The sequence below is a fragment of the Geotrypetes seraphini genome, chromosome 15 (assembly GCF_902459505.1).
Source record: "Geotrypetes seraphini chromosome 15, aGeoSer1.1, whole genome shotgun sequence".
NCBI classification, from domain to species: Eukaryota; Metazoa; Chordata; class Amphibia; order Gymnophiona; family Dermophiidae; genus Geotrypetes; species Geotrypetes seraphini.
Genome location: NC_047098.1, coordinates 25,161,652 through 25,187,488, shown reverse-complemented (window position 1 = coordinate 25,187,488; position 25,837 = coordinate 25,161,652). Strand labels below are relative to the sequence as shown.

At 43.4% G+C, this 25,837-nt stretch overlaps 1 protein-coding gene across 2 annotated transcripts in view; it reads right to left on the bottom strand.

Annotated features, from left to right (window-relative positions):
• Window positions 1-25,837, bottom strand: part of TMEM201 (transmembrane protein 201) — a 34,126-nt gene that overhangs the window by 4,195 nt on the left and 4,094 nt on the right. Inside the window, exons 4-9 of one of the 2 annotated variants that reach the window (XM_033922450.1) lie at window positions 17,989-18,165; window positions 16,699-17,057; window positions 9,727-9,930; window positions 1,280-1,497; window positions 997-1,068; window positions 249-320 (exon numbers count right to left, since the gene is read on the bottom strand). In XM_033922450.1, coding sequence (XP_033778341.1) covers window positions 249-320; window positions 997-1,068; window positions 1,280-1,497; window positions 9,727-9,930; window positions 16,699-17,057; window positions 17,989-18,165 — 1,102 coding nt within the window. The remainder of the gene's footprint in view (window positions 1-248; window positions 321-996; window positions 1,069-1,279; window positions 1,498-9,726; window positions 9,931-16,698; window positions 17,058-17,988; window positions 18,166-25,837) is intronic. The other variant, XM_033922451.1, reaches the window with a different exon arrangement.

Sequence of the window (25,837 nt, the reverse complement as noted above, 5' to 3'; positions counted from 1 at the left end):
AAACTGCACATCCCACATGGCAGGCAACAGAATGTTAAGACGGGTTCCAAGTCCTTTATACTTGTTTGAGTCGGATTAAGGGTGTTTAGAAAGCATTAATACAGCACAGCATGAACCTGGGAAAGATCTCAAACTTACAACTGACATATGTGGTTTTTCAATAAAATTCTTTGCTTGCTAAGACTTAGGGAGTATGCGTAAAACATGACAGTGTTTTGTCCCTCTACCCCCACCCCATGGTAACTTACCAGAAGCTTGTGAGCTTTTGTACTGCGAGGCCCGAGATGCTGGGCGACTTCCACTGAACAGATAACCAGAATCTAAAAGCAAAAAAACCCAACAGCATTCAATGCATACCCAGAAAGGAACAAGAGGATGAGGGCATTAAGATAGGCCAGACCTTCATTACCAGGAGTCGGAACTAGAGCATCAAGGCAGCTGCAACGTGACAAGATAATTCCTGCATTAAAGTATTACAAACAGGCATGTAGTGCATAAAGCTCTCATTTTGGGGCTGCACTAGTTATTCAGGCTCAGGATATCTGCAATGAGTATACATGAACAGATTTCCACACACTACCTCTATTTCCCATACAATGTGTTTCATGCATATTCACTGGCCGGCATTCAAGATAGATTTGGAACCCACTGCTCCAAAGATTCACAAGATGAGAAAGGTCCTTAAAGGGGAGGAAACCTAAGAGTTCCTGCTATATACCACAACCCTTCGTGCAGTTCTGCTTGAACCAGGTCCACTTGAGACCCCATCTCCCCCCCCCTCCCCCCGGATAGGGCCCTTCTGATAAATTGCATCAATTGTGCACCGTTATGTAGCTTAGGTGAGCACAAGTCTTAGCACAGAGCCACATTTTCACACATTGTTCTAGTCCACACAGAACTAGCTTAAACGGGGGCCTGGCTGGGACACATTGAGGAGGGCAGGATGATATTTTTCACGCAGACAAAAACAAAATATATATATATATATATACATACACACACTTGAAAAGTTATGCATAGCAGATATTTTCAGGGATGGCAATGTAGAGATTTTCCTTTGTATACCCACTGTTGAAGTAAGATGGCATGGTTAGTCTCCGAAGCAAAAGTGACTAGCATCGGGTGGATGGAATATTCCTAAATATTTTCACACAAGGTTAACCAGTACATGGAAGTACAAATGAGTGACTCCTATTTGAGAAGATTATGCTTCTTCCACTCATTCCCATTCTGAAACACACTTGTGGGTCACGTTTTGACACTGAAGTTGGCTTCTTACCTGCCCTGACCAGAGAAGGGCTAGTGCCAAGTGACAGTGCCCTACTCAGACGTCCTGGGAGAGATGATGGCGATACCCGGCGTGGGGTGCGGTAAAATTGCAGATTCGTCAGCTGCAGAATGTTGGGAGGTGTTGGAACAAAGGTCTGTGGTAATGTGGACAATGCAATGCCATTACCAGTAGCATTCTGAAACAGGGACAAGTCTCCAGAAAGATACCTGAGGGAAAAAAGAAATATTCAACAGCAGCCCCAGCTCTGCATGAAGCCAAGTGTTCATTACTTCAGAGCTGTGGTGGAAACGGTCAGCGATCTCAATTTTTTCCACTCAGATTTGCTCACTACTACTGGTTTGCCAGACCAAGTGCTAGAAAAGGAGATAGACCCGAGATTTTCCTTTTCCAATTCACATTCAACTTTAATTTCCCCTCCTCACATACTATAAAGCAGAGGTGTCAAAGTTGGTCCATGAGGGCTGCAATCCAGTCGGATTTTCAGGATTTCCCCAATGAATATGCATGAGATCTATTAGCATACAATGAAAGCAGTGCATGCCAATAGATCTCATGCATATTCATTGGGGAAATCCTGAAAACCCAACTGGATTGTGGCCTTTGACACCCCTGCTATAGAGGAACATTCTAGAAATAGCTGCATATACTGAATTTTTTTAAAAACATTTATTTATTTATCAATTTTCAAAAACATATCAAGTATATACTGAATTTTATATGTAAATGTGGGCAAAATTTGGGAGACTGATCTTCGTGTGAACTATGTCTTTATTCTTGGGGACTCTGGGATAGGAGGGAGAATAAGTTAGGATGAAAGATTGGTGTGATGACATGGATGAAAGGTAAAATAGGCAAGACCCACTAGATTAAAAAAAAAAAAAAGTCCATCAACAGGTTGCAGGACAGCAGCAAACATGTGCTATAATAAGGTTATATACATCGTTATATTTTATTTTTATTTTTTAGTGGATTTATAATGTAATCAGATCTATTTGCTGGCTAGATTACAAGTGGTTGTGTTATGATCAGGTTTATTTTAGATTCTGTATTATGTCTCCCACCTTGACAAAAAAGTTAAAAAAATTTTTAAAAAAGCTGCAGGTTGACAGTTGATTGTGCCAAGACAGCATTCTTTCTTATACAGGATAGTGTGCTCAGCATCCTTTATCTTTGTATGTTTAGTACTTTCGATTATAACTAAGCAGTAGTGACCTGAGCTGACAGAAGAAAAAATTTTTTTTTTTTAAAAAAGGGCCTCGCTTGCTAATTTTCTTTCCTCGAGTCCAACCAGACCAGTTCAGAACAGATGAGTTATCTTCCACAGGCAGCAGATGGAGCTCCCAGTTCAGTCTATCCTATAAAAGCTCTATTCAGCTCCCTTAGCATTATATCCCTTAACCCGTAGCATTATATTCCTGACCATCCCCAGACACCTAAAAAAGGTAGCAGGTGGTGGCATCCATGTCCCACAGGAACAAGCCACCTCCAGAAAAAGCCAAAAGGACCTCCATGATATTCTCCACATATCCTGTCATACTTAATATCAATAGGGAAAGTTTAGATCTGCATCAGACAAGCTGCTTCCTTTGGATCACAACCACCCAAAGCAGCGTCCTTTTTGGTGTCAATACAAGCATGCTGTCGGTCACATGGCTCTCCTTTCAACTGCGATGGTTGTCCTCTTAGTAGCTGCAAGTCAACCACATCCACTTCAGGGAATAAAAGCTTCTCCCTCCAGAACAAGTATGTATAACCTACTCATGGCTTTGCCCACACTGACTGGCCTCGGCCATCTTCTATTCTGGCACAATCATAGCTTGATCACCAGGTGGACTGGAAAGGCCTTAGGTTTGCATATGCTCTCCAAAAATCTAATCTTACAGGCCCGGCTCCTTTGCCTGGGACTCTGATGTAGAGCTTGGGATACCATGCCAGCTAACACTTCCTTCCAGAACAGCATGGCTATCAAGTCTTGCTCTTCACCTACAGAAGATCTCCCTCTTCTGGGGCCTCTTCTAAAGATGAATCCTTCTACTACTACTTTCCATAGTACTGCCAGATGCATGCTGTGCATTATCATCCCTGCTTTTGACAGAGCTTACAACCTAATCAGACAAAAACAGGACAATTGGGGTAGGGAATTAGGAGTGACAAATAGACATGGGTATTTTACAGGTAGATACTAAAATAATTAACCCCCGTACTAATCAAAATTACAAAAGTACACAAAATGTATGCGTAAGCTCCGATTCTGAGGCCTATGTAATGTGTTACACTTCTCCGGTGGAATAATGTGGTATACATTTTGTGTATTTTACAGGTAAGACAGAGTTAGGAGTTAAAAACAGCTTTGAAAAGTAGGATTTAAGCCGTTTTGGGGGGGAGCTAGCAAATTCTTTCTGAGGCCAGCAACTACATTCCTCAATCTTCCCAATAGGACTGCTCAGACTGAAAGGGCCCCTCAGACCTGCAAAAGTTAAGGACCACGTGTTCTACACTGCTTTGCATTTGTCTACAAAAAAAAAAAAAAAGTGCCTTATGCAGAAGTAAAATTCTAGGGAAAACCCTCCAATTTATATCCTGTGCCCTGTTCAAAAGGCACTGGAACCAGTCTGCCTAGAACTTTGCCCCACTAATTCCCCTGTTGGAGTTAGCAAGGAGGGGGAGGAAAAGGCATGTCATTCTCCAAATCTAGGGAAAACATGGAGGCATCTCCTACTCCCCCTTCCCCTATGTCTCACGTAGCTTCAAGCTGCAGAAGCATTCCTAGCCCCTTAGAGTTCCAACTCTAGCCTGCTTTGACAATTTGTCTGTCTGACCTGACAAGCAAATTTAAGTGCTGCGTTGCTTCTCACAGCAGCCCTGCTTTACTTGCTCAGGAAGTATGGAAGAGGAAATTTCATGATCAATGCCTCATTCTGGGCTGATTATGGGGAGCAGTGCAAAGACTTGCCTCTAGGTCCTATTACCACAAGGACATGCGAGAAGCAGGCCTAGCACAGATCCCTGGACTTTCCTGCTAGGCTGCTCCCAGTGCACCTGCACTTTAGGCCAAAGGAAAAAAAAAAAAATTGCTCACTCCTGCCATTGCCATAAAACCTTGTGTTTTGCTCCCAGTGCCCTTACTAAGAATGCATCCATGCTTCCAAGGACCTCGGAGGAGGGGTCCAGGCAGAGTTAGGAGCTCCCTCCTGTCATCTAGTCACTGACCTGAGAGAAGGAGCTGGCATACGCTCACTTTTATATCTATGTAACGAGACAGACGTGGAGATAGAGACCGACACCAAAACCTTCTCAGCTGATATGGGAGAAAGGGAAGAGAAAGTCAAATGTTCCTTGTGCAGATTCCACCAGGCAGATCTGGACCCCCACCCCTTTGTGAAACTGGGTGACCAGTTTTCCCAACCAGGCCTAGACACCACCTCACTGTCTACTAGAGATGAAAAGAATTTGAGTCAAGGGAGCCACATGGTGCCTTAAATGGGCAGAGCTCACAGCTCAGTCTCCATCTGCTGGCTGGGTAAAATAACCCATCAAGTTCTGGGCTGGTTTGTTGGATGTAAAAAGCATTGAAATTACTTCATATCATGATAAACACCAAGCTTCTAGGGAAAGTATCAATTGCGTCTCTCTCAGGATTGCAGTACAAGTTAAAAATTAGAGTCACTTACCTGCTGAAACAGACCTAGAGAACAGGTGTACCTCTGCCTTAAGAGTACCTAGGTACAGTGGCTAAAGGGGCAAAACTTGGAAATGCCAGAGCCTGCTGTCAAGACTTCTGCATCTGAGGCAGACGAATTGTTATAGTCATTTTGAGTGTTCAGCTAGTCTTGGAAATGGCAGTACAATACTAATGTGCAAGAAATGAAGACTAGCTGAACACTCAAAATGACTATAACAATTTGTCTGCCTCAGATGCAGAAGTCTTGACAGCAGGCTCTGGTGTGATCAAGGGGAATGCCAAGGAGGCTAGCCAGCAGTAATTCTATTACAGGACAGAGCTACCAATGCCTTTGATTCCCCAAAAGTCACTCATTGTGATCTTGTGTAAAATCTGCTCCCTATGTTCACAGCTACTTCTAGTAGACAGGACACTAGCCAGATATTCATGATGTTATATGGAAGGAATAACCTGAATGTAAGAATCCTATCTTCTTATTCCTGTCCAATCCTCTACAAGTTTCTTATACTCCGTTTCTGTGCAAGCTGATTTCAGCAAACCAGGGGAAACGGCAGCTTTTCTAACCACTGCCCTTGGCAGGATGACAGATGAGCAAAGAGGTACTTCTACCCCCACCCCCCCTCCAAGGCACCAAGTCATCCATGCTGAGAGCCAAAGCACCTCTTCTCTTGTGCTTGAAGCAGCTCAGGTCTATAAACGTCATTGGGATGGAGTTCAGTTAAGTTGTATTCAATGTTTAAACACTAAAGTGGCCAGGGAAGATGGTCTCCCATACTTCGGGTACCATTTTCATCTGAAAGTGTCTTTGCCTCCCCAACTTAATACATATATTAAGGATAGACTTATAACACTAGGATTGTTCTCACTTGAGAAAAGGAGACTGCGTGGGGATATGATCGAGACCTTCAAAATACTGAAAGGAATCGACAAAATAGAGCAGAGAAGATTATTTACATTGTCCAATTTGACACGGACTAGAGGACATGTAATGAAGCTAAGGGGGGACAGGTTCAGGACTAATGCCAGGAAGTTCTGCTTCACTCAGAGAGTGGTTGACACCTGGAATGCCCTCCCAGAGGAGATTATTGCGGAATCGACCATCCTAGGCTTCAAGAGCAAACTAGATGCATGTCTCCTTAAGAGAGGCATAAAAAGATATGGTGGACTATAAATTATGCCAGGTGTACACCTGGCAGGGCCTCCGCGTGTGCGGATCGCCGGACCGAAGGTCTGATCCGGAGATGGCAGTTCTTATATGAAAGCATACAAATAAGGAGCTATGCAAAATAAATTTCAGCTCACTTATTGTGAAATGATCAACAGTGCAGAAAAAAAATCAGACAAGCTGCTAAAGAGCACAAGCACGAAGAGTACAAAAATGATTTGTCATAAGATCTGTAAATAGAAAAATACCCCAGACATACCACATGTCAACAACGCCCCTCCTTGTGAGCATGTTTCTTCCTGGACAAGTCACTTAATCCTCCAATGCCCCAAGTACAAAAGTACCTGTATATATGCAGCCCGCTTGAAATATGTAACCACAAAATGGCAGTATTAAGTCCCATCCTCCTTTCCCTATTCTGACTTCCACCTTTATGAGCAGTTTATTGGTGACATTTTCTTCAGTTACTTTATAGCAGAGATCTCAAAGTCCCTCCTTGAGGGCCGCAATCCAGTCAGGTTTTCAGGATTTCCCCAATGAATATGCATTGAAAGCAGTGCATGCACTTAGATCTCATGCATATTCATTGGGGAAATCCTGAAAACCCGACTGGATTGCGGCCCTCAAGGAGGGACTTTGAGACCCCTGCTTTATAGCAAGATTAATTCAAATATATACCTTGACTAACAGTGGGAACTATCCTACTGCATGCAAAGAAAATTATGAATGTTGTGACTGAATGTACACAGAGCAGGCAGATGGGTGTCCTAAACCAGCCAAGTGGGGCCACACAGGGAACCCACCACCCTGCTTCTGTTTCAGACTAGAGAATGACATGAGGGACAAAATTTTCCCCATCCCCATGAGGTCTGTTCCTGTCCCATTCCTGCAAGCTCTGTCCTCATAAGCGTTCGAGGCTTGTGCGGTTAAGGCAGAGCTTATAGGAATAGGGACAGGACAGGGAATTGAGTTCCTGTGGTGATGGGGACAAATTTGTCTCTATTTCAGACTAATTTTCTTGTAAGGCATAAGCAGAAAATGAGCAGCAACTACAGTGAAGCACTGGACTAGAGACACATTCGAGACCTGGTGCCATTTATTTAAATAAGTTTGCTGCTGCCAGGAAGAGCAGTTACAAAGCATAAAATCCAATCCTAGCATGCAAACAGAAAAAAAAAAGTTAAAATTTAATGATCAGGACAGATGTACACAAGGGAGGCACTGCAAAAGATACATACAACCTCCGAGAGGCAACTTGCTTGAATTAGACTTATGGACAAGGATATGGGTGGGTCATTCAGATTTTAAGATCATTTAAGACACTGGTTCTTATTAGTGCGAGATACCCAGTTCTTCTGATCTGCAAAATATCTACAATGACCATCATATTTGTTTTCAGAATGAAAAGTGTGAACTGCATGTGCTGTCTCTCAAATTAAAAGACTTAAGCATCCTAAAGACAGGGCTGACCATTTACTATGAATGGCCAAATGGGCTGCTGGCTAAGGGTGCCATGGTAGGAAAGGGTCTAAGTTAACAAAAAAAACAAAAAAAACCACAACCCACTTATGATCTTCTACTAAACTATAAAACAAGGAGGCTCCCTCTTACTGGACCCCTGCAGAAGAAACACAAGTCTTGTACCAAGATTAAAAGAAGAGGGATTGGGTAAGGACACCCCATGCAATGAAACCAAAGTTCAACACTTGAAGAACTTGCCAGGTCAGCCATGTAATTTACATCCACTCGCCTCCATTTTAAAGAATCTGAATAGAGGCTCGCATTACAGTGCATCCCAGGTCCTCTACCTTTTAAGGTATAAGAGGGGTGGGGGGTGATTTATTAAAACATGTTGGCAGATACTAAGAGTAGCACACAAAAAAAAGTGACCCTATGCTACCAACAGCATCTGTAAGGGTCCTCAATTACTTCTCCATATAAAGGAACCATTACTGTATAAATAATTCTGCTACATACAAGGTAAAAACACATCAAAACTAGTCTAGGCAAGAGTAAAAAAGGTTAAATTTATCAAGCGAAGGAACACCAATGTTTTAAATAAAGTGTTATCACGTTTTTCTTGCCCCTGTGGAAGGGTGTTCTTCAGGACCTGCAGAGCACATAGTAAAGGAACTTTTTCTACATACCACCTAAAAAGCCCTCTGGAAAGTCTGCCCAAAAGAATTCAGCCCAGCAGAAGCGAGAACCAACAAGTCTGAGCAGAGCTCAAAATGCTAAGAAAAGGATAGTTACATTAGTAGAGAGCTTCCTGTACCCAATATAAGTAAGAGACTTGGGATACTGGCTTGGGCATCTTTAAGCCCCCCCATCCCCTGCCTCCACAGGATGTGGGCTCTTAATTTATACACTTCTCACTTGGTATTCGCAGGAGTTAGGAGCAGAGCCGGACCTCGAAGTGTGAAAAATCACAAATAACTTTGTCGGCTCTGACCCACCCCCAGACCTTATCTGGTGGTCATTGCCTCTGATCGCCTCCTTCCATGCATGTTGCGTGTTTGCAGGGGCCAGGACGGGTGCTTCGGTCTCCTCTTTCCCCGCTTCGTTGCTGGGCTGGGCAGAGTGAAGATCGTTCCTCTCTGGGCTGGGCAGCCTGTGCCGGCCTTACCTGGTAGTCTAGCGGGCTTTCGGGGCAGGAGCGATCTTCCTACGCTCCTGCCCCGTGCACATCGCCATGAAGAAATGGCTGCCGTGAGCTCCTGTAGTCTCTCGAGACTACGATGGGAGCTCATGACAGCCATTTCCTAATGGCGATCTGCACCGGGCAGGAGCGTAGGAAGATCGCTCCTGCCCCGAAAGCCTGCTAGACCACCAGGTAAGGCCGGGATGCCGGGGGGAAGGTCCAACTCCTTCTCCCCCCCCCCCCAAAAAAAAAATAAAATCACAAACCACCGAATCCGGATGCTGAAGTTCTGGTGGCGTAGAATAACCCCCTCCCCCCCAATGGTGGTGCTCATCACCAGTGCTTGTTATTGACAGCTCCCTCTTATGGAGGTCCCATCTCTTTACCCCATGACTAATCCTGCAGTTGCAACTTCACTAGCCAAACAAGAGGGTCAGGATAAGAATCTAATGCTCCTGGCTCACTCATCTTGAGTAGCACCAAATTTGGTAAAAAGCAATATTACAAAAGGTTAGAGACCGGTAAAAGGCTTCAATCCCTCTGAGAATAAAATGTGGGGGGGGGGGGGGGGGGGGGGAGACTACATCCAAGATATAATCTGACCTCTCTACCACATAACTGTACTTATTAAATCCAAACCTCTTTCCTTCCTCGATTCATTCTCTGAAATGTAACTAGTTTTGTTTTACACTTGCCCTGGTAGCTGCAGCACTGCAGAGCAGGAAGCATTGAATGAACAGGACAGATTTAGCATGTACCACAGAGATCACATGCCTGCAGACCAGCTGACAGTGTGAAAAGTGAACACTTTTTGAACATGGAGCAAGAAATTAAATGCAGAAAACAGCACTCAAGGACAGAAGCAGCGGCAGCAGCAGCTAAGTACAAGAGTTCAAGCACCATTTGCATTGATTTTTCTGGCCCAGGATCACTGCTTGGGCTCTGACCTTCGGGGCCGGTACCTCTGCTGGCCCAATGATTTCCGAGTGGCAATAGCGGCTGTGAAGCCCACCAAGCAGCAGAGTGATGTGGCACTAAATTTCACGGTGTCCATCCAGGCAGGGACATCTGTCCTCAGGTACCGCTCAGTCAGGTGCAAGCCCATAACTAGCATCCAGAGCCCAGAGGCAAAAGCATCAATTCTGCGCAACCTGGAGGGGGAGGGGAGGAAAAGAAAAAAAAAAAAAAAGTTGAAAGATGCAGTTTAAAGTACTTCATAAGTGAGCAACAACTTCGTCCAATGTGTAATTGGGTCCACTACACTGTTGCAGAAGGTGCTACTACTGAACTGGCTGCCCTTCCACCATTTGTGATGTGCTGCCTATCTCTGGACCCTCAAATTAAAGAACCCCCCCCCCCCCCCATGTAGAGTTAAGTCCTTCTCTAAGCCATAGCCTGACTGTCTGACTGTAGCCCTTCCAAAGCAAGCACTCAGGTGACCTCACTAGCCTTGCTATCTATTTAATCTGAACCCTCTTGGGGCTGTGCAACACATGTGACGAAGGAGCGTGAACAAGGAGCACATGCTCCTTAGTGAAACCTCCCTATTCTTACTACCTCTTCCCTTTCTCTGTTCCTCTCCTTACGGCTCCAATTTTGTTTTCTGCTTCTCATATTTTCCCCAATCTTATTCCCTTTCCCTCTCCACACCACATCCTCACTATCCTTTTCCTATCTCCTCACCAGCTATCTTGTCATCTAACCTTATTCACTGAAACCAAGCATCCTCTTCCATTCATCCATCTGCTTTCTCTTTGAGCCCCACCCATCTTAGTCATTGCCATCATTACTCCCCTTTGCTTCGGCACACTCTTACTCCTTCTGCTCACTGCCAGGGATGTCACCTGTGTAACTGCCCTAAACCTTATACCTATTCCTCTCCTTCAGTCCTCCTCTCTCATGTGCCCTGTAGAATGCTCATTCTGCCGCCAACAAACTACCCTACATTGATGACGTGCATCTCCCAGTCCCTCAACCTGCTTGTGCTAACTGAAACATGTATTTTCCCCGAGGACTCCACTGCAGCTGCTGCCTTCCCATAGTGGCTACCACTTCTCCCTTGCACCTCATCCTACTGGTCAAGGTGAAGGTGTTGGGCTTCTCTCCCCTTCGTGCAGATTCCAACCTCTTCTCCCTCCTCAATCCCACAGCCTTTCCTCATTTGAAGTCTACTCTGTCCGCCTATTCACTGTGCGGATAGAGGTCATTAATCATCCCCCTCCCCCCCAAGTCCTCTTCCTCCTCTCACTGAATTTGACTCCTGGCTTGATTAATCTTCTCCCTCATTCTTGGGGATTTTAACTTTCACCCTGATAATACCACCGACACGTATGCTTCTAAGTTTCTTGCCTTTTCTCCAACTTGCTCTCTCTCAACTTCTCTACCTCATCTCTGATCTAACCTTCACAATTACTCACCCTGCCCTTCAGTCACACCCAGTCACCTCCAACAGGTTTTAAAATCTTTAAGTCCTAGATCATTACACGCTCTCAACCACTGTTTCACCTCTCCTTGCCTCCACTATGTTATCCAAATCTGTCCATGAGACCGTCTCATTGTACAACTCTATTCTCTCCTCTGGACATCCTTGCTCCCCGTTCCCCGCTCATCAGGTGTACCAAACCTCAACCTTGGCACACTCCCAGAATCACTTACTTATATTCCTGTACCTGCTGTGCTGAGCACCTTTGGCTCAAATCTCACACATGCTGACATACTTTAATTCTGTGCTTACACAGGTCAAGCAATACTACTACATCCAACTAACTCCCTTTCTTCCAACCTGGTGTCTCTGCCACGCTGAACTTCCTCCCCAAAGAGCACCCACCTCTTGCCCCCCAAACTATGGCTGATTACTTCCATGACAAGGTCCACAAGATCGTCACATCCTTCTCCCCTACCCACCATCTCTTCTCCTGAACTTTAAACTCATACCACCTCTTTATCCTTCACACAAACTCAGGAAGTTCCACTTGCCTGGTCCTACCCTCTGCCAACTACTGCTGACTTTTCTTCCTTCTCTGAAGTCAGAGGAAGAAACTGCACAACTTCTGTCTTCCGCCAAGCTTACTACATGCCCGGACCCTATTCCCACCCCTCTACTTGCCCCCATATCACACACTGTTATTCCTCCCATCTGCCATATTCTCAACCTAGCCATTTTCACTGCAATTGTCCCTGCTGCCTTCAAACATGCGTGGTTAAGCTGCTTCTCAAAAAGCCCTCACTGGACCTTCCATCTATCACTGTCTCCCTTCTTTTGTTGCTATCTAAGCTACCAGAGCATGCTGTTCCATCGCTGCCTGGACTTCCTTTCAACTTGACAGATTCTTGATCCTCTACAACCTGGCTTTCGCCCACAACACTCCAGAGGCTGCCCTCACCAAAGTCTGCAGCGACTTGTTAATGGCCAGCTCTAAGGGCCTTTACTCGATCCTTATCCTTCTTGACCTGTCTGCTGCCTTGATGCACTGTCCTTGCTTGGATTTCATGAATCTGTCCTCTTCTGGTTTGCCTCCTACTTTTCCCATTGCACCTTTTAGTGTACGTGTTGGTGTATCCTCTTCTGCTGCTACCCTGCTAGCGGTTGGGGTACCCAGGGTTCTGTCTTAGGACATCCTCTCTACACCTTTTCACTCGGTACCCTGATCTTCTATGGCTTCCAGTATCACCTATATGCTGATGACTCTCAGATCTACCTCGACACCTGAAATTTCCCCCTAAAGTCCAAGAAAAAGTCTCTTGCGTAAGGTCGTGCTTGTCATCTGAAACTAAAACATGTTCAAGACTGAGCTGCTCCTCTTTCATCCTAAACCCTCTGCTCCTCCCTCTCAGTAAATACTATCATTCCAGTCTCTTCTGTTCACAACCTTGGAGTCATCGTCAATTCAGACCTCATTTTTTACACACATCCAAACTGCTAAGATCTGTCGCTTCTCTCTTTACTTCACCAAAATTCACCCTTCCTCTAAGCACACTACCCGGACCTCATGCTTAGATTACTGCAATCTACTTCTAACTGGTCTCCTGCAGTGCCGCCTCTCCCCCCTGCAATCTATGCAAAAAAACTCTGCTGCACAACTCATCTTCTACCAACCTTGCTACACTCATGTCGCCCCCCTTCTCCTTAAAATCACTTCACTGGATCCCTATCCACCTTCACACACTGTTCAAGCTCCTATTGCTGACCTACAAGTGTGTTCATTCTGCTTCCCCTCAGTTTTTCTCCTTATACATCTCCCAGCAAACTCATTTTCTTAGATAAGCCACTCTTAGCTATACCCTTCATTGCCAATTCCAGACTTTGTTCTTTTCATCTAGCTGCCCCCTATGCTTGGAATAAGTTACCCAAGAATGTCTGCCAAGCCCCTTCCTTGTTTAAAAGACTGAAAACCCACCTTTTTGATATAGCCTTCATTCCATAACACTACTCCCCACCAATCCAGCCTGCAGATTAACAATTCCCCTTAACTGTATCCAGACATCCTGTTTTGTCTATTTTGTAAGCAGGGACTGTCTTTGCGCCTCTGTACAGCGCTGTGTACATATGGTAGCACTATACAAGTAGTAGCATTTGCACCACCATCAGGTTCCACCACGTTATTCAGAATCCATCCTTCCAGTTCAGGAACTTACTACCAAAGTGAGCAATAAATTCACCTACATCTGGGTACAGTGACCCCCAGTTTTGAATACAAGAGCTACTAATTTAAGAGCACAATCATTTATACCACAACCCAGAATCACTGAAATAGGAGTTAGTTTGCATAACATATGCACAAGGGTCCCTAGATGGCCATTGCAGAAGTGTTTAAACACTGAATCTTGGTAAAAAGAACATGATAATTCTATAGTTTTTTGGGTTACAAGAAAAATTGTCCTAGTACACAAACCAAAATATTAAAACTAAGAAACTTTTCCTAGTCTCCTAATTCCCATAGATCAGTACAGTATCAGCTCAACCTCAAAAACCTCTAAATAGACTCAAGTTAACTTGGAGGTGTGAAATTCAATTATATCTACTTCAGTTCAAACGGATGCAGATGGAGTACCAAATTTGTAATTCTACAAATATTGGATAGGCCATATGATTTTCATCTGCCATCATTTTCTACGTTTGTGTGCTGAGGACAGAAAGCCTCAGTTTTAAAATCCCTTCTCTACCATAAGGGCTAGGAAATAGCAACCCTTCCCCACCATCTTTCTTCTTGAAGCTCTATGTACAGTGATGCACAAAGGAAACCAAGTCTACATCTTTGTGACTTAGATAGCTATCAATATTAAAATATGGTCGTTACCCGAAACATACCTCTTCGGTCAAAGTGATTTTTAGTAGCCCACTACTATCAACATCTTTTATGTAACTCAAATACCCTCATAAAGGAAATACAGTGATTAGAGAGACTATACCCCTTGTAAGGATGCACTAAGACTAATGCATCTCCTTTTAAAGCAAGAAAAGCTTTTCTTTGTTTCTGTGTAGTTTTAGCGACAGTTAGATAAATCCATATTCTGGCCGTAGAATAAAGTTTGAGGATTACAAAAATAATTTCATAACAGCATTCAAGTCTTGTTTGAATACAAACGAACAAAGTTTTCTTATAGCTGACTCGGTTATGGATTCCTCCAGTACTGCAGATAAATTCCCAAGATCAATTTATTCTTGTATTTGTCCCAAATTATCTAAGCCCTGCAATATTTTTAGAAACAGCTGAAATATACTTTGTTAAAGGGGGAACAACTTCAGGGGGAAACTTCAAAGTTTCTACCGAATATTTCTTAAATGTTTCTGAGGTAGATATCGCTGTGGATCTGGGAAAATTCAAATCCTAAAAATTTAAACGTCAGAGTTCTCAATCTGCTCAATTCTCCTCTGGAGAGAATCTAACTAAAGTATTTCTAAAGTCCTGGAGATTCTTAATGTCACCTTCCAAGCATTGGATCTGGCAGGAGATATCAGTTTTAATCGTGTCTATAGCCTTCGACAGTATCAAAATGTCAAACAAAGCAGCTACCTCCATCGATTTCTTGACTATAGCTTTCCAAATTGATACTAATGAAACCGCCACGGCAACTGATTTGAAAAGTTTAAAAACTTATTTTTTTTTACTTGCCTTTTCAAATTTGGTTGTTTTGCAATCTTGTAATTGCTTGGCTTATTTTAAGGCAGGTGTAAGTTGTTTATTGTATGCTGTTATTTTAATAATCTGCTATGTTCTGCTTTATAATGCATGTAATGTTTTGTTTTAATTATGTATGTATTGTTGGTTATCCGCATAGATGGTAGATATGCAGGCTACAAGTGTTTTAAATAAAGTTTTCATCTGTTCCAAGAGTCAATTCCACAAGGATTGCCTTCTGGCTCAAAGCCCACGCCTAGAACATATTCTTAACTGGAGCTAGTCTGGCTCAAGGCCCACGCCTAGAACATATTCTTAACTGGAGCTAGTCTGGCTCAAGGCCCACGCCTAGAACATATTCTTAACTGGAGCTAGCCGGGCAAGGCAGCAGATTGTAATCGGGGGGGGGGGGGGGGGGAAGGAGATGACATCATACCCCAAAGCAGCATGCTCACGCATGCGCCCAACGAAAATTCAGTCGCTGAACTTGGTAGTGTGTAGTCCTTGCTCTCCACTCGATAAGACAGTTGTGCAATTATTGTTCACCGAGACTTGAATGCTATTTAAATATATTTTCTTGAGGAATGTTTGACTTATCTGTTATGTGTGCTCATATTTCCAGCATCCTTTTCCTCTTGAGAAACCTGGTTGAAACACACAATCTGTGTATAGGAAACAGTTTGGATTTACTATATACCTTTACTGACTTGGATTTTACATTGTGTTTTTTTTGCCACCTGGTTGAGGACTTCACTGCTTGTTACAACTTCCGTGCTCCCTGACTAGAGGGCTGTAAGAGTCTTCAAGAATTGAGATAAGTGATCTTTTACCTAAATGTTTTAGACCTCTTTAGACATATTATATCAGAGATATCTTTAATAATGGAGGCAGGTAGGGCATGTGCAATGATGTTACGAGTTGAACTTTCTCCAGCCTCCCTGTGGCTATCCGATTTGTTCACGTCACTGAGCACATTTATATATTTTTATCTATTGTATCTTTATGAAATTCTCTGGTATTGAATTATATATTCCTTGTGAGAATTTTGTTCAATATTATATTCTCTGATTGATTTTTTGAATGACTGGGATATTGTCACACATTTTGACTGGTCTTGGCCATAGAAATCTGACAGATCTTTTCAAAGTTGCCATTGGCCCTACCTCCCAGATCAGTCTCCTTCTTACTTAAGTATTCAGTTTGGAAGGATGACCTGTTCTAACCAAATTCTTGGTAGCACAATCCACCTTCCACTTAATTGCCCTGACCATGTTCCAAGAGGTATTACAAGTCTTCTGCAATTTTTTTTTTAATACCCATCCTCTAAATTTGTACCTTTTCAAAGTCCTCCCCAACTCCTTGGTGCTCATGGTTTGGTCTTTGCTTTGAAATATTACTACCTAGAAGAAGGGACCAGGTTGGACAAAAAAGTGCTTTGGCACCATCTCTTCTCTTCCCTCACCTCCATATTTCATGTGTTAAAAGTACCCAAGATTGCTGTGGAAGTAACCATGTGCCTTAAAAAGTACAATGTTATCTACTTCATTTGGTTGAGGGTGGAAGGGAATAGGATGTAGATACATAACTGTTTTAATGTATTTTATTTTTAGGCTATGCAAAAGGTAATATTTTGGAAGGCAGAGGGTACAAAGTAGCTACGTAATTACATATTTATTTATACAAGTGTCAGAATTACTACTCTTCCACAGTTTAAGCCTAGAAGATTACTAGAACTATACAGCCTTCAAGGAAGACTTAACCCCCCCCCCCATAAAGACTGAAATTGCTTTTCACACCTACCTGACTCGTCCAGCCAGCAACATCGCCAACAAGCAGGCCAGTAGCCCCAGGCACATCACCCCCATCTGGTGGTTCTGTCCATAGGTCCAGGCAATTCTCAAGTTGTTCACTACTTCTTCTGGTAAGAGGTGCAACAAGTTCTGCCAGCAAGACAGAGCGCTACCATCAGTGTTCAGTGTCTTTGTTTCCGAGTTATTAACAGATGGAGTGGGTGAGAGTGGCAAAAGGATCACAAAAGCGGATAATGGGTTTTCTGATCCAGACAGCATTGTAGCAACTAGGATTGCACAACTGAGAAAAGCCAGAATTCGCAGCAGTATTACCCGAGCAGGAGTGGTCAGGGTGGGTGAACAGAAACTCTGCAACAAAAAGCAGAACATGAAAGGCCCAAATCCCCAGCAAGAATTCTACAGTAGTATCTCTTTGATATACCTGCAAGTTCTCTGATTCCCATTTGGAAGTCATACCCTGTGTGCAAGTACTAAGTTGCAAGTGACTACTGAGAAACTCAAACAAATGGCAGCAGACTGCTGGGCAGGGTGGTCGAGACTGCCTTCGCTAGTCATCTTTACCCTCCTGGCTAAATCCAGGTCCTCATTTACTAATCAGTGAATGGATACATTAGCTGGCCAAACGCCAGCTACCCAACAGAAAACCCATTGATCTGAACTCAGGTCATGGGCACAGTAGATGAGTGACCTTACCATCTGTACCAAGAAGCCTCATTTAAAGCACTAAAGTGAATTAACACTTAGCTAGCCACTTCTAGGATGCCAAATCACAAATTAACTATACAACACTTCTGTAAATTAGGTTGTCAGTTGACTATGAAGTGTTGATATAGTTCTAATGATAACTTATTTTCAAAGGAAGTCGCTTGATACACTAACCATTGTATTAACATTTACAAAATGTTGTGAGTTCCTCTTGCACTGTAATTTTCTAAGCGCCATCATGAGACACTATAGAAAGTGGGTAAGTATTCAGAGTTCTTATTCAAAAGTTCTTACAGCCCAAGACAAATGAAAAGATCTGCCCAAGAATACAAGTCCAATCTTTCGGTTTATATACCAGATCATCCTCCACACAACAGAGGCTCGACTCGGTTTACACAATAAGAGGTTGTAATAGTTTCTTCAAATAGAATTACTTATGCAACAATTTTTTTGAAAAAAAAAAAAAAAAAGTCTTCAGATATTTTCTAAAGAGAAAAAGTAGATCTGATCTCAACTGAATCCTTGCTCTTAACTACTAGGCTTTACAGTACCCACTTATTGCTCTGAAGTGTACCTGGCTGTAACTCTTGTCTGTCTCACGGCGTTTGAGCTGATGGCTAAGCAGCAGGGCTCGCAACTGCCGGTTTTGGTGTTTGATATAATACTCCACAGCAGCTTGGCATGGACGGCACAATTTGTACGTCTGTTCTAGATGATGTTTATAAAGCTCAATCTCTTCCTCATAGTGAGTCTGTAAAGAAAACAAGACCTTCAACAGTTTCCACAAGTAATGAACTAAGCAACCATGCCTACCTCCAATCCTTGAAAGCATGAAAAGGCAGATAAGCAGCAAAAAGCTTTGTTTCCAGAAAACTCGAGTAAGAAGCCTTTTGAAGTGTATCGTCAGCTGGCAGGGTACGAGGGTGCTTCCAACTGATCTCTTATGCATGCACATATATGTGAAATGACTTGTTTCAGGCTGCTAGCTATTGGAAAGATCTCTAGGATATTTCAGTCCTCTCATTCATACTTATCTTTCAGGAATATTGAAACTCTGCTCTTCCAATTTATATTACAAAATGGTTGAGTTTTCATTCTAATTTTAGCTCTTTTCTCCCAGAGGTTTGCTCTTGTAACCTGCTTTGAACTTCAACGTATTAACAGGCTATATGAACAGATGTTCTGTTAAATTGAATGCATATAATGCATGGGTTACAGGGGTTGCCTACATGGCTTGTCTATTCCAGGGCACCGGGAATATACAGTTGTACACTGGATGTTAGTACTCTGGTATATGAAAATATATATTTATCTATGAGAGCATATCAAAAAAGTAAACAGCAAATTGTCAGTATTTCATGAAACTAACACCCCTGGCATATCAAGCTCCTGCACAGGGAAGATACATTTAGAGCAGCGGTCTCAAACATGTGGCCCCCCCAGGGACTATTTTGCAGCCCGCGATCTGTCCTCTCCAATTCACAAGTTTTCCAATTGTGGAGAGGACAATCGCGTACAGACCGTGACTGCGGCTCGCCTAAAGCAGGGGTCCCCAATCTGCTTCCCTTCCCTTCTCACTGCCCTCCCTCAAGCCACCGCACTCAGGAAACAGGCCAGTGCCAAGGTCTTAGCTCTCCCTGCTTATCTTCCCCAGCTCGGAGCTGACCAATTCTCGCCACCTGATGTCAATTGGGGAGGAAGTTCCGGGCCAGCCAATCATTGTCTGGCTGGCCCGGAACTTCCTCCTCGATGGTAGAATTGATGTTGAGTGGTGAGAATTGGTCAGCCCCGCACTGGGGAAGATAAGCAGGGAGAGCTAAGACCTCAGCGCTGGCCTGTTCCCCGATTGCGGCGGTGGTGGCCTGTTCCCCAGTGCTGGTGGCTTGGTGGAGGGCAGGAAGAAATAAAGAGAGGGGGGAGGACAGGGAGACAGAAAGAACGAAGGGACACAGACAGAAAGGGGGCACGGAGAGAGAGAAAGACAGACATATAGAAAGAAGGGGGCAAGGTGAAAGAAATAAAAAGTTGGGGGAGGGAAGGAGACAGATGCCAGACCAGGGGAAAGGAAGGAGGGAGAGAAAGGAAAGAAAGATGTCAGACCACGGAAATAGGGATGGAAGAAGAGAGAGATAGAAGGGAAGGTAAGATATGGAAACGTAGATTTTGAAAAGAAAGCAGAAAAATTTAATATTAAGTTAATGCCAAAGATGGATGCAAGGCAGAAAGTGAAGACAGAGAGAAAAACAGTCAAAAGACGTCCTGCGTGCTTGTACGTGGTGAGTGTGTTGTCGGGGCAGCGTCTGACTTAGGAGAGGAGAGAGGTGAAGTCGCGCATGCTCATTCAGGATGGCGGCCGGTTTAGATGGGAGCCGGGAGAGCGCTGACGGACGGCAGAGGCATCGCCGAAGTAGGAGGGCAGCCGCATGGGGACCCCGAGGTAAGGAAGGCACCACTTTCGAATCACTGTGAAGCATCCACAGGCAGGTACTCACCCCTGGGCCACCATTGCTGAGTGCTCGTTTATCAGGGCAGTGCTCGGTTTACGAGACAAAAGTTTGCTGAGTGTTTTGCTCGTCTTGCAAAACATTCTCAAACCGGTGCACTCGTAAACCGAGGTACCACTGTATTTCTGTTTCAATTATGAGCCCCATAGTTTTAGAACAATAAGGTTAGTATTAGTAGAGCAAAGGATATGTGCAGGTGTATAGGGATGGAAAAATAATGCAGATAGAGCAGTTCATATACTATACATATGGCGTATTCACTTCATGGATCCTCAGAGATCCAGTATTTACCTTATATCCATAATGTCCAAATTCTTTTACATAACAATCAAAATTCTAGGGGTTACCATAGACAACTACCTTAAATTTTTCATCTCTACAGTCATTCAGAATTCATTCTATGTATTTGTCAAATACCTACTGCAAGTTCTCTTCTTGATCATTTCATGTTTTAGTTATCTCAAGGCTCAATTGTCATTCCATATCAACTGCATGGATTATAAGCTATTTAAAGTACTACAGTTGAATTTATACAAAACCCAAGGAACATGAAGATGTCTGACCTGATTAAAGAGCACTGGCTTAATTTAATCACATTCTGGCTGATATTCAATGCTATTTGGCTGGCCAGGAATGGCTCCTTGCAAGCCAAAAAGCATATAGCCGGCTGCCTCCTGCTGAATATCCTGTTTGGCAAGTTGGCCAGTGAGTGGCTATGTTGCAAGACATAGCCAGTCATGGCTAATGTTCAGTGGTTGGCCGGCTAAGGCTAGCTGCAGCACAGTGAGGGGAAGGGAAGCCAGTCATCCCCCCACTGCACCCAGACAACATCTTTGCTTGAGATGATTTTCTTCAGCAGGAAGCCTTGCCCCCTTCTTCCCAGGAGCAAAGCCTCTTCATTCAGCCCTTTAAAAAGGACTGCTGAGCAGGTGGGCATCTCCCGCCTGTGGGCCACACCAAAAGGCCCTTTGTGTCGACCAAGTCATAAAATTCCACAACGGCAAACACACCACAATAATTCCCACGAAAAAATAAAACCCATACACCACTAAAATCACTAGAGAAATCTCTAAGGTACACAACGCACTCTAAACCCACCGCGCGCACACACCACCCAGCCCATGCCTCCTACTATGCACAAGGAAGCCAACAAAACAAACAAATGCTCATTGTCCTATTGCTCCTCTTGATCCTAACAAACTGGAAAGCAACAGGAAACATCTCCCCAATCCCAGTTATTATAACAGCCAACAGAAATCACCCCCCATATGGGAGAAATCATAAAGACAGAAAGCTGGTCAACTACTCGGCTTACATGCAAGCATAGCATTTCATTGACATGGGGAAGAAGATCAGCACACACCCCACGAAACACCCCCAGGATCAATCCCATTCCCCAAGCTCCCTCATCTACCCCAAAATGACTCATAACACTAAAACAGAATTTACCTCAATAAAATGTGCATACATGAACATCAGATCCCTAGGCCCAAAAACTGATAAGTTAGGATGCCTCTCACTGAAACATGGCTAACCTCGGACACAGACCCACGGATAACTGAAGTCTGTCCGCAGAGCTACAAAATACAAAAAAACCCTTTGCAGACACAAAAAAAGTGGAGGAGGTCTAGCCATCATAGCAAAACACACTAAATATAAAAACATATTGGACAAAACCTCCACCCCCCACATGGACTTGCTTGCCTGTATTATCAAGCTCCACACTAAAGGGATCCATGGCCCGTCTCCTAAGCTACATAACCCCAGGGAAATGGAACACAGCAAATCCGGAATTTGAAGAATTTATCTTCAGAAACTCTCTCACATAAGCATACACCTAATCTTGGGAGATTTAAACCTTCACCTTGAAGAAAAATCTTCCAATCAAACTGAGCCTTCTATCTTTCCTTAAAGTCCTATCCACCAAGATTCTAGACCCCCAAACTACACGTGAGAGACCACCAACTTGACATAGCGGTCTCTATGTCCCAATAAACCACCCCACCAGAAATTTACACCACGAATGGAGCCTGGTCACGATCCCTCTGGTCAGAGCATTACATATACACCTTCAAAATAAACTGGCCATGGGGCAAACCTAAACAAAATAACCAAAGCTTAGCCTACGAATCACGTCACAAGATCGACCCACCCAAATTTGGGAACAAAGACACCATGTTCCAAGATGGTAACCTCAAAGACTTCATCATCCACTGCTGCACACTAAGTAAAACCCTCCGAGGATATGACCCAACTACAAACAAAACACAATATGCAGACGCTCAGACAAATGGTTTGACAACGAACTACAGGTACTCCAATTCAAATGGCAATGCAGACTAGAAAGAGAATGGAGAAAAACTGGAGAACACTAAATACAAAAAAAACATTTTTTTAAGAAAAAAAAGAAATACTACACCAACCAGATGGATCCAAGAAACCAAGAGACTTCAATTGACTAAGGGAACTCAGAGTAGACACCAAATCCTACTTGGCCACAAAAGACTACTTCCCCCGCCATCTTTACCCCTCCCCACTATCTCTACATAGCCACACTCTGTACTTGCTTGGACAAACTAGGCATAACCCCATACAGTTATGCAGACATCACCATCCTCCTTCCTTTCAACCACATACCTCCAACACAACAAACATACTACACAACACTAGAAAACAGTGACAAAATGGATGAAAGACCACAAACTAAAGCTGAACTAAATTCCTACTCCAAAAAAAATAACACAAAAACAAACAACCCCCCCCCCCAAAAAAAAAAAAAAACCACACACCCACAACAAGCCTTGAAATAAACTCCATCACATACCCCTTGCAACCCAATCTAAAACTGCTCGGAATAGTGATAGACTGCACCATGCAACTCCAAATCAACAAAACAATCCAGAAAGCCTTCACAGTCATGCACAACTTAAGACTAATCCGAAAATACTGCGACAAAACAATTCAGGCTCCTGGTTCAGTCCCTAGTTCCAGGACTCCTAGAGAACATCCTAATACTTGTCATGCCCTGCCAGCATGATAAAACAATTATAAACTACAAAATACAGCCCTCAGACTAATATACTCATTGCAAAACACACAATCACATTACCACTGCCTTCCAAGACTCACACTGGCTCCCTACACAAGCATGCATACTCTACAAATTCTACTGCACGCTATTCAAAGCTCTGAATGGCAATGGACCAACCTAATAATCGCCTAACCATGAACAGATTCAGATCAAGGAGAACAGGCACCCTTCACTCACCCCCTCCCCCAAATCATACAACATAAGAAAATGCATGATGGCCTACTAGCCACCCAAGCAGTGAAACTAGACCACCACATTTCCAACCTGCTGATCACAACGTCCAACTACAAAACCTTCAGGAGAAAAGTAAAAACCAAGTTATTCAGAAAATTTGTCAAGTCAAATTAACCTTCTCAATATATCCCTGGATTCTAATGCTTTTTCTAATTATCTTGTAAATCTCACTGGGTATGCCCAGACCAATTCTTTTGCAATCTGCCTAGAACCAAAAGGTACTGGCGGAATAGAAGACACTAATGTAATAGACAGGTCTATCTTTGGCCGTTATTTTTAGCTGACTGACCAGCTAAGGCCTAACTGCTTGGCTGGCTAAATCTACAATGGCGAACCTTGACCTGGATATTCCATGCCTTTGGCCAACATCTGGGGATCGCTGCACTGTGGGAGGTAGCTGGGCTGCTTCCTATGGATCGCTGCATTATGGGAGGTACAGCTGGGTTGCTTCCTGTGGTTTCAACCTCAGGTCCATTATGTTTAAAATTGTAATTCTTACCTACTAAATACTCTATTCTGGAACTCTTGTCTTTCCTGTCTAGGTTTCTATTACCACATAAACCATCAAGGAATTTATGCTCCATTTCTCAGGGCTGACGTCTGACTCATCTTCAAAGTCACACATTTAGCCAGAGCTACTTTGTTTTAGCATCACTTTTACATTATGGAACTCTAACACTGGACCTTTAGGAGCACTCTTAAAAATGTATTGTTTCAAACAAGCTAGCATTTCCTGCCATTAAATGTTAGCTAAATGATTATAAATTATTAGCCACCTTTGGTGTGGTCCTGATGAGAGTTCAATTTCACCATGTCCGATATCTTTATTGCACTCTCCCAGCCTAAATGTATCTTAGTTAAGTTAAGTTTACTCTCAAACTAAACACCTACCCTTATAAATTATAACCTGAGCTACCTTGTGTTCCACAAAATGTAGGAGTTTTGATGTTTTGCAGAGCACACACAAAAATCCATATCAAGCATGCCCATTTTCAAAACTGCAAAAGCATATATTTTTTTAATAGCCACTTTACAGATGTGTAACCAGAAAAGCAAAAATTTCTCTGCACAGTCTATCCACAGAAGCAAAACAGCGGAGAAGACGGTCCACCAATGGCACAAAGACAAGAGGAACCAACCATTGAATGAATACAAATCTTTAATTATTGGTGGACCGTCTTCTCTTCTGTTTTGCTTCCACATATCTTTTTAAACTATTTTTTGGGAAGAACCTCCCCCCCCCCAATAAACCACATCCAAAAGAAACACAAAACAAGCCATTGGGATGTTGGAGAGGCCAGCATTTTTAGCAGACTGGCCAGACACCCCAGCAAAGCAGTAGAGCACCTTAGAGGGCACTGCAGTGAATTTCACATAAAAAGGCCTAGGTACACAATTCACCATAGCTCCCTTATAGTGTATGGGGAGCCCTCCAAAACCTACTGAAACCAACTAACCACCACACTAATAGCTCACTTATATGTAGGTACTGTGTGATTTGGATGGGTTTTGGAAGGCTCAGATTCTACCATAAGCGTAGTAGTTAGAATGGGATACAGGGCCGAGTCCCCATCTCTATTGTTGGCTACACCCACCAGTCTACTCAAGAGACATGCTTGCTGCCTACTAGGATTGGCCAAAATATCTGAAGCCATCATACAGGCACATATATACTGTTTAAGTCACATCTTTGGGGGCTGGGAGGGTCAGTGACCACTGAGAGAATGTGGGGGGGGGGGAGTCATGCTTACACCTCTCCAGTGGTCATCGGGTCAGTTTAAGCATTACTAGCCCCAAATGCTCAAATTGAGAGCTGGACATACTCTTAAAATGTTTAATTATAGCAGAAAAACATCCAAGTCATAAGCCTGCCCTAGTCCTGTCCACACCACACCACCAACACCCTCCCCCTTAAGATTACATGCACTGTGGACAAGCACCATAGAAATCTGTTTAGAAAATAGAACTGCTGAAAGTACTGAAAGGAGGATTTTTTTAGGTTATTGATTTCTATGATATTGGAGATGGTTGAGACCAGTAGAGTCCTTAATCCAAGTACTATCATCTCATACCTTGTCTTCAAATTATCACCTAAACATGGTGAGCATTAGGCAAACATGAATGTCTTCTGAGATCTAATACTGTACTCAGAGCCAAGCTATATGTTATACAATAGCAGCAGCTGCATCTTAAGATACTGGTTCATCTGCATTGTAGGAGGATCTTAAAAAGATGTACAACCATCTTTATATGTACAATTGCTCAAAACAGGGAAGGCAATTATGTATGATGGACCACAACCTTCATATTTTGTGCTCTGGTTGCCAATAGAAGCGAGAGTCATCTTCAAATTCGCCTGCCTCTGCTTCAAGACCTTAACTGGCTTGGCCTCGATATATCTGTCTCACCACTTTGCGTTCCCAGGCACCAATCGCACGCACAATGCCTATCTGTTTACCTACCCATTCCCAAAGGGATGCACCTACAAAAGATTCCTTAATAGAACTCTCTCATTCCAAGCTGGCAGATGGACAGATTGCCTGACCACTCTCATCTCATCTGCCCCATCTTACTCATCCTTCAGGAAATCTCTC